General features: G+C 37.2%; 1 protein-coding gene across 3 annotated transcripts in view; it reads left to right on the top strand.

Annotated features, from left to right (window-relative positions):
• Positions 1 to 13,625, top strand: part of RNASEH2B (ribonuclease H2 subunit B) — a 39,374-nt gene that overhangs the window by 23,722 nt on the left and 2,027 nt on the right. For all 3 annotated transcript variants that reach the window (XM_027815843.2, XM_027815842.2, XM_014286180.3), the window contains 5 exons: positions 2,826 to 2,890; positions 4,063 to 4,168; positions 7,193 to 7,271; positions 8,200 to 8,242; positions 12,925 to 13,002. In XM_027815843.2, the coding sequence (XP_027671644.1) occupies positions 2,826 to 2,890; positions 4,063 to 4,168; positions 7,193 to 7,271; positions 8,200 to 8,242; positions 12,925 to 13,002 (371 nt within the window). The remainder of the gene's footprint in view (positions 1 to 2,825; positions 2,891 to 4,062; positions 4,169 to 7,192; positions 7,272 to 8,199; positions 8,243 to 12,924; positions 13,003 to 13,625) is intronic.

Raw genomic sequence — 13,625 nt, 5'->3', positions numbered from 1 at the left:
CAGTCCACTTCTATGTGTTTCATACTCTCACGTCTTTCACTGCCTGTAAAATTATTATGACTAAAGTACTCTTTTCTAGGTCTAAGACCTGTTGCCCACTTTGTAGCCTTTCTTGTTTAAGGAGTAGGGCTTTAGGGCAAGAAGTATCTGTTGTGTTGAGTCTTCTGCAGCTCTGTTCTGTTTGGCAGAACCTAACAACATAATTATTTCAATCTTAATTTAATCTTAAGGCATTTAACATCTGTCTAACAAATTCTTACCCTAGAGTGCTCACGGTTTACACAGTTTACTGAATTAGCAGAAAGTCTACCTTCCCTGGCCTCAGTATTGAAGGGCACTGCAAATTCATTTTGCTGGATTAAATTCCTGGTTACCTGCTTTAGTAGTTGAGGAAAGAGTGTCTTAACAGCTCGCTAAATCTGGGTGAGGCAGGTTGTTTGCTAATGAATTCAAACATCGGGTAGGAAATACAATAGAAAAGGTTTAAGAAAGGTTTATGAATTCCAGTTCTAGAGTTTTACTCTTTTATTTCATTTCGCAAGGCAAAAACTGCACTGTGATCTTGTCTGATGTGATTAACATGAAGAGCCAAGAAAACTTACCTGATTAGAATAATAAAGTAATATTGCCAAGCTTGTATTCCCAGAAGGTAGGAAAAAAGGGGCCATGTGAGTTTCAGAGTTATGGAAAACACTGAGAAAATGGATGTTAAAATGTGCTTTAGGCAGTTTGCTCAACAATACATCAGGGAAACTTCCAAGTCTACATAGCGATTACCCGATCACTGAACATATTATTTAATTGTAGAACCACTTATATTCCATCTGTATTTCTCAAACCCAATCTTTCCAGATGTCTCAGACCAGTTTTATAAGCACCAGACACATTAGGGAACAAAAGGCTTTCCAATATATACTCATATTATCAAACATAGTTGCTAACTCTCACCAATATCAAATGTGCATCACATGTTAAATCCACGTTCCAATATTGAATCCTTTTGTCAGCAGTTTGTGACTTTCATAACTCACTTCAATTCTTCAGAGGTCTCAAATACTGTCAGTTTCTAGAATTTAATAGTCAAAACTGTCAAGCACACAAAATATTTTCAAACAAAGTGATCTCTGAAGGGTTCAGTGTAATTATTTTTCATGTTTTAATGAAAATGGCTTCACAGTTCTATGTTTCCTTTCCCTAACTGAGTCACTCTGAATCATGCTGTTGTGGGGGAGCCTGCCTGGGAATACAAACTAGAATTACTTTTCAGCATGGGTTGCAGGGTGGAGGCTGGAGGATGTCCCTTCCTCGAACTTTCTTAGATAAGATAAGAATCCACAAATCGTACTTACTGTACTTGGACCTAGACCATGTTAGTTCTTTGAGAAGCAGGTTCATGTATCCAGAGCATCTCCCCCATTTTCTTCTTTTCTTTCAGAGCCATATAGAAGCTTCTAAGTCCTAAAGGCTGCAGCCAGCAGTGCCGCAGCTAATTACTTTACCTGCAACTCATCAGCTCCATGAAGCAAAGTGTATATTAGTGTTTTTTTTCCTTTTTGCTATGAAGAATTTTGGCATTTTACTCTTCTGCGAGTGCTGAGATAGATTTAAACTTTATCTTGTAAACAGCTTTCCTCGACCTCTCCATACCCCCTGCCATGTATACACAAAGAGCACATAATAGTTAGCTATTTGTATGCAATTTGAAAGAGCCAAGATAAATCCCAAAGAAGGAAATGCTGCAGGAATCATAAATAATATGTTGTTGTTTGCAAGGGGAGAAGGAAACTCCATGAACTGAGTGTTGGAATATGATACTGGATCAGTAAATGACATGAAACAGATGTAGGTATTTATGGGAATGGTAAACAGGAGATTAAAACTTATTGAAATACCTGTTAAAGAAAAAGACTGAAACACTCTGGGCTCTAAAATCTCCTGTGAATTCTCATTAGGCATTTCATTCCATTTCCAAAATACAGCTTTCTGTGAATTACTACTGAATTTTTATACTGAAATTTCAAGGAGCCTTTGTAATTTTCTCTCTCCTTTGCCTCAGCATTGTGAATTCACATATCTCCAGATAACTAATCGTATGTGAATAGCAAGTGTTCGTGTTACCCTAGTTATCACAGGGGGAACACTTTCTGAAATTCTTATACAATTGAGTTAATTTATGTTGCTCAATAAATGATAAATGAATCACGTACTTCCTCCCACAAGGAGTGTGTTTCACTGTTTTGGATTCTGTATTTTCTTTTAATGCTGTATTAAACTACGTAAAAGGGGGGATAGAAGTAAAACTTTTGCTTTAGTCACCCTGTGAAGTGAGAGGAGAGAATTGGGAGAACTGAAAGAAAAAGGGTTTATTGAAAGTTTGAATGGTTTGTCTTCACTAACCAGCTTTGTGTCTTGGCCCCTTACTAGGTGCTGGAATTCAGTACGTAAAGTAAAAGCAGTCATGGAACGAACATTTTGTGTTGTGAACTATGTAGCTAAAATGACCATTCTGGTGACACAGGGCAGTGAAGGTTTGGTAAACTACAAGGGCTTGAGAAGCGTCTTAGTGAATTCAGGCAGCCCAAGATTACACATAAATATAACATGTGCTTTACTGGATTAGGGCCTAATTAAAGAATTGTCAAGTTCAGCTGTCTGTTTATTTTTCCTGTTTTCCAATATTATGGAAACTTATTGCCCTGATATCAAACATGTGCAAGCCACAAAATAACTTTGAAGCTGTATCTACAATTTAAAATATGTTAAAAGTAGTGAAAATGCAGTCCAAACCAGTGATCGCTTTCTTCCCCTTGCTTGGTTTTTCTCAGAGATTGGCAGTCAGAAATTCCACAAATACAGCCAGGAGAAGACACTGAAGTGGTTAAAGAAAAAGGTATTGTGTTTCTCTTTTGCTTTTGAAATTGCTTTATGTTTAAAATGCAAATGCTTATTAGCTTGTCCATCTCTGCATTTAAGCCATGTAAAGTTGCACTTGGGAATGTGGTGAGGTATTAGAGAAATGACATACGTTTCTCTTTCTGATGGGGCTGGCATGAAAGGAATTCATGGAGTGCAGGGAGGCAGAAAAGGAAGCTGAAGTTCAGCTTATCACTGTGTTAAGCTTTGCATAAGGTGAAGGCCTTGTCTTGTGCTTCATCCACTTCATGGATGGGCTAGAGGAGAGCTTTGATTGTTGCAACTTCTAAATTCTGCCATGCTTTAAAGCTGGACAGAAATGCCTTGGGTTTGTGCTACAAGTGAGTTTCCTCATGAAGTTTTGGCACAGTCTCTCAGAATGGTCCTGGTATGGTTGCTACTGTCCTGATCCAGTCATGCTGTTCAAGACGTCTGTACAGCTTGCAGAAAATACACTAGTCTTATAGCTGAGCTTGATGTGTTTGTGTTTTGGTGTAAAGAAGATAAATCTCATTTTACATACACACATGTGCCGCTACTGTTACGCCACTTTGTAGAATGTCTGTATCACATGATACGAGGAAGCCTCCTCATTTAAATTAGTGTCAATGTCAGTACCAAATCTGGTCTGCTTTCTGCAATGATGAGGTATTGGGATATGTATTTTGCAATGAATACCTGAATATTTACATTTGAACATGTTAACCTGTTTGTGGTGTTAGAAATATCTTCTTCTGCCAGTTATCTCTCTGTTAGATCCAGTATTGCAATGCCTTGTAAATGCCCTTTATCTTTGATTTCCATGCAGACTGCCTTTGCAATCCAGCTGAGTTCACACATTTTCTGTTCTCCAGGCAGGTGTATTTCTCACCTGTGTAATTGTGGCTGTTGCATCTGAGCAGCTCAGCTCATCTTAGGGTACTGCAAAACTGGTGCTGTGTTGCCAAGGCAACATGTTCAAAGACATGCTAGTTTCTTTGGGTTTTTTTGAGCTCATATGCTAGTCATTACAAATGTATATTAAATTTTACCACAGTCCATAACTTGAGTGTTTTATATGCTTGAAACAAAATTACAAGAGCTTTGTCACTGTATTAACATGTGCATAACAACATTGATACAGATATTTCATTTTGTGGTTTCCTATAGGTCAATCAAACAGTGAAAGCACTTAAAAGCAACGATATATGTGTAGGTGAGAGGGTACGGGCAGCTACATTTATCAGTGGTAAACAGATCACAGATACTAAAGAAGGTAAGGAAAGAAAACATTGTAAGGAATTTAAGTTTTATGAAATCGCATATGTGGAGATAAAAGTGCATGATTAGAATGTAAAATGTACTGAAATCAGCCTTTGCAGTAAATGTGTTCCTTGTACAGAAAATTCCATATATGTTGTGACTGTGCCTTGACTTACTCTGGGTTCTTTGGTGTCTTCATTGGATGACATTGTAATTAGCAGTAGGTCTCAGCTGGCCTTCTATTAGCTTCTCCTTAGTTCATGGAAGACATTTTTCTCAGTGAAATATGTACTGAAGTGCTTTGCTGAACTGAGACTGTCTTGGACAATAGGACATATGCTTATAATATATATAAGCATCGACCAAATAAGTGTCTCAGTATCAGAACAGACTTCTTTTTTATTATTTTTATTAGCTCTTCATAAAATTCCCAAAAGGGAAGGGATTGTAGGAAGTCATAGTCACAAAGTAAAAGCTCCTGGTCCAAACATTACTTTATGTGACAGATGTATAGAATGTACATGTTTCTGCTGATTAAAGACAAAAAAATTAATAATATGTTTATTAAATTGCCCAGAAATGTACAATCCTGGTACCAAAAAATCTGGAGTAATCATGTTTGCTTCTAGTCGCCTTTTCCCTGGGGAGGACAATGTCCTGAATGTTACTGGGAATTAAGTTCTGTAGTTGTATGAAGTTGTGTAGAGAAACCTGAAAATGTTCTTGGAATAAATTCCTGGAATGTTAATGAAAATTAAGGAAAGTTTAGAACAATATGAACAAAAGAAAATTGTTTCTTATTACAAAGACATGCAGAAGTCTGCATGCTGTTGAAAAATAAGGAGAAACAAAGCAACTTGCTGACAAAGTGGAAAATGAGTTACCGAGTAATGATATCAAAGGAAACAACATAAATGAGATTTAAGAGGCGACTAGACAGTTTTATAGAACAGAGATTGTAATATATGTTTTTTAAAAAGAGGAAAAGCTGCAAAACTTGTAAGCGACTTTAACTTTACAGTAGCTTTTCATCCTTTTCCCAACCCCCATTTTTTTAAAGAAAGGGAAAATTGTCCTGACAGCAACCATCTTGATTATGCTTAAATACTTTATCTCTGAAATTTATAATTAAATAACTCATCTGCAGTGTTTTTTCCACCTTCCTTCTTACTTATAGTAACAAGGATATAACAGTCTTTTTAAAAGCCTTTTTTAGATTTAAAAGAGCAGCATTGTAATAGGGAATACTTAGAACAAAAAGTAAGTAAGTTTTGGAGGCATTCCCACTGTGTGTAGCAAGGTGAATGACAAGGAGTCAAATGGACCTTACTCAACACTTATTTTTAATAAGACTAATTTTCTTGTCTGATCCTTTCACTGCCATGACAGTGCAATTTATTTCTGTAGATAATTGCTTTCATAGGGGTATTATGAAATTTCAGTACTTTATAAATAGATGGGTCTTTGTAGTTAGCATCTACAGATGTTGTAGGGCAAAAATCTGGGAGGATATAATGAGTGCAAATAGGGAAGGAAGGGAAACCTGAATATTTCATTCAGAAGACAAAGGGAGATGCGCAAGTATTCCTGATGTTCAATAGGAGGTTAATATTAAAGCAAGGGTAGAGTGAGAACAGAGGTTCCCTAGAAGGCAAACAGTGGTATTTTTAAATTGGTAAAGGAAGTCGGTAAAGATTACTTCAAGGCAGAAATGCAAAGAGAATGGATTTTATATTTAGTACAGAATAATAGCAGTTGACAAATAATAGCAATTGGACTCCCCATTCAGTGTCATAATGCAAAGAGTGAAGTGATGGGAATATTTTTTTAAGCAATAAATTGGACATATTAAGTGCTGAGGTGAAATGGTCTTGGACTGAAATTATTTTTATTCTCTCCTGATCCTAAAGAGGGCTTAAGGAGTGACAAATCCTTGATGAATCTAGGCAGTGGAGGAGGAAGAAGTGCAGATAGGAGATACTAAGAATTTGATGTCAGTATAGTTGAATTGCATATGCTGGTGTCAGTTTAATGCTTTCTGCTTCAATGCCAGTTTGCACTGGACGTTTTAGATTTTAAAAAAAAAAAAAAGGAAACTGTCTCTGGCACAGAAGAAATAGTACTTTACCACCCTGAGGCTAGTTTATCATGTGTTGCTGAACTCTTTAAGTGTGTAGGCATATGAACAGATAGAGCTGGCCTGTTGTAGATGGAATTCAGATCCGAGATTTTAGCTTAATGTCTGTCTGGCAAATACTTCCTCTGCATGGTCATAGTTACTCCCTAGCAGCTCTGACAACAGCGGATTTAAAAGATCCAGCCTGTGATCAGTAAGCACTTGTATAGAACGTGACCGGAAAAGATCTGGTTTAGGACTTTGTGTTATAAAAGGGTCACTTTTTTCCCCCAGTCTCTCAGAAAAAAACATCTATAGCAGAAGTGCCCTATACTGAAAACAGCTTCTAGTAGTTCATATTTCCGCAGATAATTACCTCGTCTTGCCAGTGATGTTTAGATAGGCCTTGGCATTTTCTGTAAAGTACTGAAATTAAGTACAAGACTTTGAAATAGACTCATTGTCTTATCTAACTGTTTTCAGTTGAAGCCAGAAAATGTACTTTAGTACTGAAGCACTTGCCAAATAATTGTAGGATCCAGATGCTTTAAAATTAATGATTGCGTGTTCTGTTGAGTCAGCTTTTTATTTTTGCAGGTTTTTAAAATTTAATTTCTTTGGAAAAATACATGATATCTAGTATTCTCAAAAAGCGAACAGCTTTTGTAAAGTACATACAGCAGATATTAATAACATGTGCTGACAAAGTGAGTGTAGTAAGTCTTTACTTTTTAAATAAACCTACAAGTGTCATATAACATAAACACAAAGAACCATCAGAGTGTATCCAATTAGAAGTCTCTTACTATTAATTCAACCTTATGATTTATAGTAGTGGATGCAACATGGCTAAGGCAATGTGTCTATATAATGTGAATGTTCTTTTTGTTCTCCTTCCCACTCCCTGCCCTGTTCCTGAAGACTATGTACGGTATGCCCATGGGTTAATATCAGAATATATTCCTGAAGATCTGAGTAAAGAGTTGTTAAAATACTTAGGGTAAGTATTGTTGCAGCTAGCTGCTAGTTTTATATGGCATGCATTAATGTCCTTTTGGTCATTTCTATTGAATACTGAGATTTGTTTATCGAGGTTGCAGTGCATGACACAATGAGATTATGTTTGCCACATTTTACATTTTTTCAAATGTACATAATGTCTTTCTGTTGTTCCTGTGATGTTAAGGACCATGCGCTGGAGGAGAGATGTAAGTCTGATAGGTCTTTTATCACAGTTGCATCATGAAACCCTGAGTAATGTGTCCCATTTTAAAGCAAAGTGGGGAAGGAAATCCAGAGTTAAAGCAATTTGTCTAGAATTGTCAAGCCTGAGCAGCAGAGCCAGGAGTAGGACCCTCATCCCCAGTCCTCTTACCCTGCTCACTCAATGCTGATGGGGTTTGACTTCACATATCTAACCTGCATTAGTTTATATTTAAATCTGGAAGGTGAACCAGCTCCTCACCCTGGTGTTCCCTGCCAGCAACAGACTTTGCCTGGAGCGTCACTGGGACCCTGTACCGGCCCCTCCATTCAGTTCTGTTCAAAGGGTTCTGTTATGATGGCCTACAGAAGTATGTGCAATTTGCAGCTTGAAGGCTCACAGCTTAACAATTTCATTTGAAGAGTGATGTAACATGCTTTCTAAAATCATCTTACTAATAGCCAAGATTTTCAAAAATAAGGTGGAGTTCTCCTGTTTTGGTTGCCAGATCTAAGAACTTAAAAAGAGCCCGTGTTTCTGTATGGTGCCTGGCTTTGTTTTAGTTATCTAAGTCAAAAATAGGGAGTCCATGAGCTGCTTTTTTCGCAAATGCATGCCATGTGTGAGCAACTGATAACCAAAGCAGCCTTTGTGAGGAAGGAATTATAAACTTTAGGTTGTGCAATCCAGCTGACTTTGTAACTTAAAATCTTTTGTTCTACAGGCTCCCAGAACTTAAAAGCCCAGCATCAGAGCCACCATTGAAGGTAGGGAGGACATTAAGATACTGACAGATACTTTGTGTTGTAAGCTAATTTCTCTGGATTATTACTAAAACTAGACTAGGCCAAGCACTGAGTACAATACAGTTAGTTGGCCTTCTGAAAAGCAGTCTGAAATAACACAAGAAATTTACCTGGTACTTCATATTTTTAAATAAGGAATATTTCAGTTGGTTTTCCTGTTTAAAAAGGGGGAGGGAGGGAAAGAAAGAGATATATTTTATGTTTCTGGTCAGCAGTCTTCTCATAGTGTTTTGCTTACTTAAGTTTTACTGAGGTTGATGGGACAATATGACCTCATAGGTTTTCTTTGATATGTAATTTATGAGGACCCTGAAAGGGACCTCCTGGGTCATGGAATCCCAGACAACCATGTTGGTTAATCTCTCGTACACTGACCATTCTTCACTCTAAGTCTCATTAGGATTTTTTATTTCCATTACCTCTCTTGGAAGACTGTTCTATGGCCTCATTCCTCTGATGCTCAGAAACCTTTCTGTAAATTCCACCTTGAATTTATTCATGGCCAGTTTATTCCCGTGTGCTTTTGTGCTAACATTATCATTGGGTTTTTTAATTGAAATGGCTCTTTTCCCTACATTTCCCTAACGTTAATTCTCTTGATGTGTAAAGGGAAAACATAGATCCTTTCTGTTTTCGTTTTGTGAAGCCAAACTTGGTTGTGTAACATGGATTCTCTGTTCCCTCGTCATTGCAGGAACATTTCTTTACACCTATTCCAAGGTGAATTCAGTTGTTTCAAAGCAGGTGACCAGAATCATATATAATTATTCATGATAAAACCTTTACTGGTACAATATGATGGCATTCTTCCCTTCATGTCTTAACTGGAATTACGTTATCTCATTACATCTTAGAATCCCATTTACCTCTATTATTGTGCGATGTACCAGATAGCTCACAGTCATGCTGTGAACAGTTAAGACACACAGTTGGGGTTTTTTCCTCCACTGCGATTTTTAGTTGATCAGCATTCAGATTTACAAGAAATTCATGCAGTTAACTGCTGTGTACGTGACCTTGTACTTCTGTACATTTCATCCGTTTTTAGTGTTTCCAGTCTTGAAGGTTCTCTGGCTTTTCCATCACAGTGTTAAAAGCTCCTTAGGTATTTATAATGCTACTCAGTGGTGTACATTCAGCAAATGTTAGCATGCTGTTATCTTTAATGAACAATTAATGAACATTTTGAATAGATACTGTGCATGGCACTCCAAGTAATAATCTCCATCTGATCCATCCCTTTCTGCATTATTTGCCTTTGTTTCCCTTTTACTCAGTTTCTTACCTATGTTAAAATTGTTAAGCAGTCTTTGTTCTCTATAATTTCAGTTGCTTAAGTGGCACCATGTCAAGTTCTCTGGCAATTCTTCACATTTTCTGTCACCAGAAAATGTGCTAACTTTGAGAAAAAAAGCTAAGTTGGTAGGCATTACCGATGTTCAGTTGTTGTTTACTCTTCCTTCTTTCACTTTTTCTCCCCCCTCCATTTTGCTGAGGCCTACTACTGTTTCCTCCTCCTTACATAAATAGGGGTGTTTGGCTATTCCACAGCAGTATCGTCCCTACCTGATAGAACAGTTGCCAGGTTTTGCCTCTGGACTTGTGATTTCTGAGGCAGTCTCTCAACAGTGTCAGCATATTGAATTTTACTTAGGTCTTGAATAGACTGCTTTCTAGTCTGTTTTCTGCCTCTGTATTTAACCTCTTCATCTTTATTGAAAACAATTTACTGAGGCAGAGGATTTATTCCGTGTTGGGGCTACACATACGTTAGCTTTAATATCTAGCCAATCCTTACAGTATAGCAGCTTCATTTTTTCTTTTTGATTCCCTTTTTGCTTCTGTGGCTAAACAACCTTCCACTATTTGTTTTAATTTCCTCTCCAAGGTCTAACTCAGCTTGATGTTTTGGCAGTTCTCACTATATCCCAGTATTACCTGACCCCTAAAACAAATCTTTTTTCTTTTTTTTTGGCAGCCGCCTTTTCCCCATTCATTGTAGAATTTTGTTTACTCCTAGCATCCTTTTTTTTTTTTTTTTAATTTGGGGGGGATGTGTGTGCATCTGTGTGAGCAAGGGGGAGCATTCATATAGTTTAGTCTTAGAAGCTCTTAACTTTCAAGATTTTTCACCTGGTTTGTAATAAGATACACAATCTCTTCTTCCATCTTTTTTCTTTTACATTCCAAGTGTCCTCCCCACACATCAAGTCCTTTGGCTTTGGCTTAGAGATGTAAGACATATGGTTTGCAAAGTTTGCCCCTTTAAAGTCAAGAACCCCATTTTTGGTTATTCTTCTCATTTAATTTAAAGTGAGACACCCCATGTCTACTGAAATTAGGTCACTTACTACACTGACCTTTCCTGCCATGTCCCTGCTACTTATGGAAACAAAGTCTAAAATAACCTCATTTCTGGCTGGTTCAGTGACTGTTCTGTTAAGCAGTATGTCAGTTAGCACATGCAGGAATAATTGGGCCCTACTGTTATTAATAGCATTTGTTCTCCAATGCATATCCATGGATATAAGTTATTTCCATGTGGTTGGACAGTTGTTCTGGCTGCACAGTTACTTGGCCCTTTGATTCTGTTAAGAACCTTTGATTCAGTTAAGAATTATCTTTATGCATTGTAAGAAATATTAAACACAGATCAGGAGCCAACTGATATTCATTAGACATATAAGCATATTACAACAACTATATTAAACTACATGTGATGTACATTACATTTATATACGAATAGCTTTTATACCATTGGGATAGTTCTGAGAATCTATTTTTAAAAATAGTTTTATTTCAGCAGTTTGGTTACAGAGGAAATGAGGCTTAGAACTGTTCAGTTGTTGGGCAGTGAAATCTTGCTGAGGATCTGATTAATTTCCAGAGCACTGACCAGGGTGTGTATGATGCTTCTGCATTTAAGTCTTTGCAACTTCAGAGGTTAAAACACTCCTTTATTTCACAGTCTCACAGGAGCAAGACAACCTTCTACACTGGAACCTATAGTCTCCTTCAATCAAAGCATTTTTATTCACATGCATTGACATTTCTCTTCATAAGGGCAAGATGTATTGACAGACAATAGTATAGGATTATTGCAAATAAAGAAAGGGTCTAACCTATTTCCTATTATGGAGAAGTAATTGCATGTTTAGAAATTATGTTTGAATAAATTCTGAAAGTAGGAGAGGTTTAGAAACTTCAGTGGTTAACAGAAAAGCTACAACAAATTCTCTGTCCTGTAGTACAAGATTAAACTGGGTACAGTCTGGACTCTGTGATTTAACAATTAAATCAAAATTGCTTGTTCTGTGTCTTAATTGTAAGCCGCTTGTCAGCGTTAGGGACTCTGGCCATAGGCAGATGATCAGAGACATCTACAAAGAATACGCAGACTGCTACAACTAAACAGCAAATGTTTTGCTGAATAGCAAACATTTTGTTGTAAGTTTTAAAAACTTGTTTATAAGATTCCAAAAAGAGGAGAATAGTAATTATTCATTAGATTGTAATTTGGAAATGTAATCACAGCCTCCTAAAGAGGCTGGTCCAGATCCCATTGAAATCAAAAGAAAAGGCTGCTGTTGGATCTGGTTCTAAGAGCTGAGAAATCTAAGCTGCAGACCTGGCTTCTGTGCCAAAGAGAGAGAGGGGGAGGGGGGGGAGCGAGAGAGATCACAAGCACCATAAACAAAATGAATAAAACAGGATCTTAAAATGTGTGGTACCATCCAAGTTGCTTGCAAAATCACTCTCTTTGGCACAAAAACTAGGAAGGCCGCAGTTTAGATTTCACAGGATATTAAGGACAGGGTAGTAATATCAGATATATAATAATAATAAAAATACAGTGTTGTAAAAACCTATATACTTTTTTTCCCTTTTGGAAACATACCAGGAAGTTTTCACCTTTAAACTAAACACATGCTCACAGTTTATGGAAAGAAATATTCATTCTTACGGCCTGATCATGTGAAGTGCCGAGAACCGTTCACTTCCATTATTTGTGAAGTTAGAAGGCACCCAGCACGTGCAGCATCAAACTTCTTTAATATACTGTTGGATTCAAGTGATGAAGCAGTTAGCAGAACTATGTCAGTGTTTCACTGTTGCCAAACTGTAGAAACTAATTGCTTCTAAAGGTTGTGCACAAACAGATAATGGACTAGACAGTGATCCACTTGTGTTGGCAGACAGCTATAAAATAACACTGAAGTTGCTGCACAGTTCCACAAGACCATGGGGACTAGAGCCTGGGTTCCCTAGCTGTTAGGCACTAGCTTCCAACAACTGTTCCATAAAGGTTCTCTAAATAGAGTGACACCAAAGTCACAGTCATGGAAGTTAAAAATGGAATTCAAGTGATTTCTAGAAGTCGTTCTTCAGAAGGCTAGGAAGGAGAAAATGCTTCCCATGACACTGAGTGATCTCTTCTGAAAACTGTAGAGATGGTATATATTCACGTAAGTAGATGACAATTACAAAGAGGAATCTTCCACTGTTACTGCAGATTCTTCAGTTGATTGCTAGTCCTATTTTGGTGCTATGGTTCCATTATAAAGCCAAAGTTTTTAACTTCCATGTGTGTACATCATAAAAGTGGTTGACAGAGCAGCTTCCTCTCACTCTTAACATTTCAGAAAAGGAAATTATCAGATGTCCCTGTGGAAGCAGAAGAAGACTATACTAAGTTTAACAGCAATCTGAAAAACAAAAAGGTAAGCAAGCCTTGCATTCATGCATGTTTTGCTGAAGCATAGGTTAATATCCAACATCAGCACAAGAGTGCCTATTTTTCTCTCCAAAACACATCAGAAAAACAAATACAAAACAGAAGATACCCATAGTTATAACTCATTGAACTTCTTATTGAGGTTTAATTTGACTTTGATAGTCTTACTATCCCTTTTTGAACTCTTCTATACTGTTACTGGTCAGCTGTTTTATCAGTGAACATTCCAGTGAACCTCACAGACTTTGACATTTGTTAAGGTGCTCAGCTAATGTTTGCAAAGTTCTTTGAGATCTTTAGATGAGAAATCCTATGGCTTAATAATAGCAACTGTTACATTTCAGTTATTTGAAAAAGACACAAAGATGGCAGCATTCACTTGAATTCCAAGGGATGCTAAAACAGGTTTTATTTTTACCTAGAAATACTGCTTGTGCACTTACTTATGTCAACTTAATGAAGTTAAATCAACACAGAGCTTGCTGATTGCCAGCTCCAACGCAAGTTTGGAGGCCAATTCAAATCTGAGTCCAGTGATGCCTGCCACTGTACTATTCCTAGGAGAGCAACAGAGATGTGAAAAGAAATAGATTCTGTCTTTGTGTGCCA

The sequence above is a fragment of the Falco cherrug genome, chromosome 2 (assembly GCF_023634085.1).
Source record: "Falco cherrug isolate bFalChe1 chromosome 2, bFalChe1.pri, whole genome shotgun sequence".
NCBI lineage: Eukaryota > Metazoa > Chordata > Aves > Falconiformes > Falconidae > Falco > Falco cherrug.
Note: the sequence above shows the minus strand (reverse complement) of the source record. Positions and strands in the feature narration are given on the sequence as shown.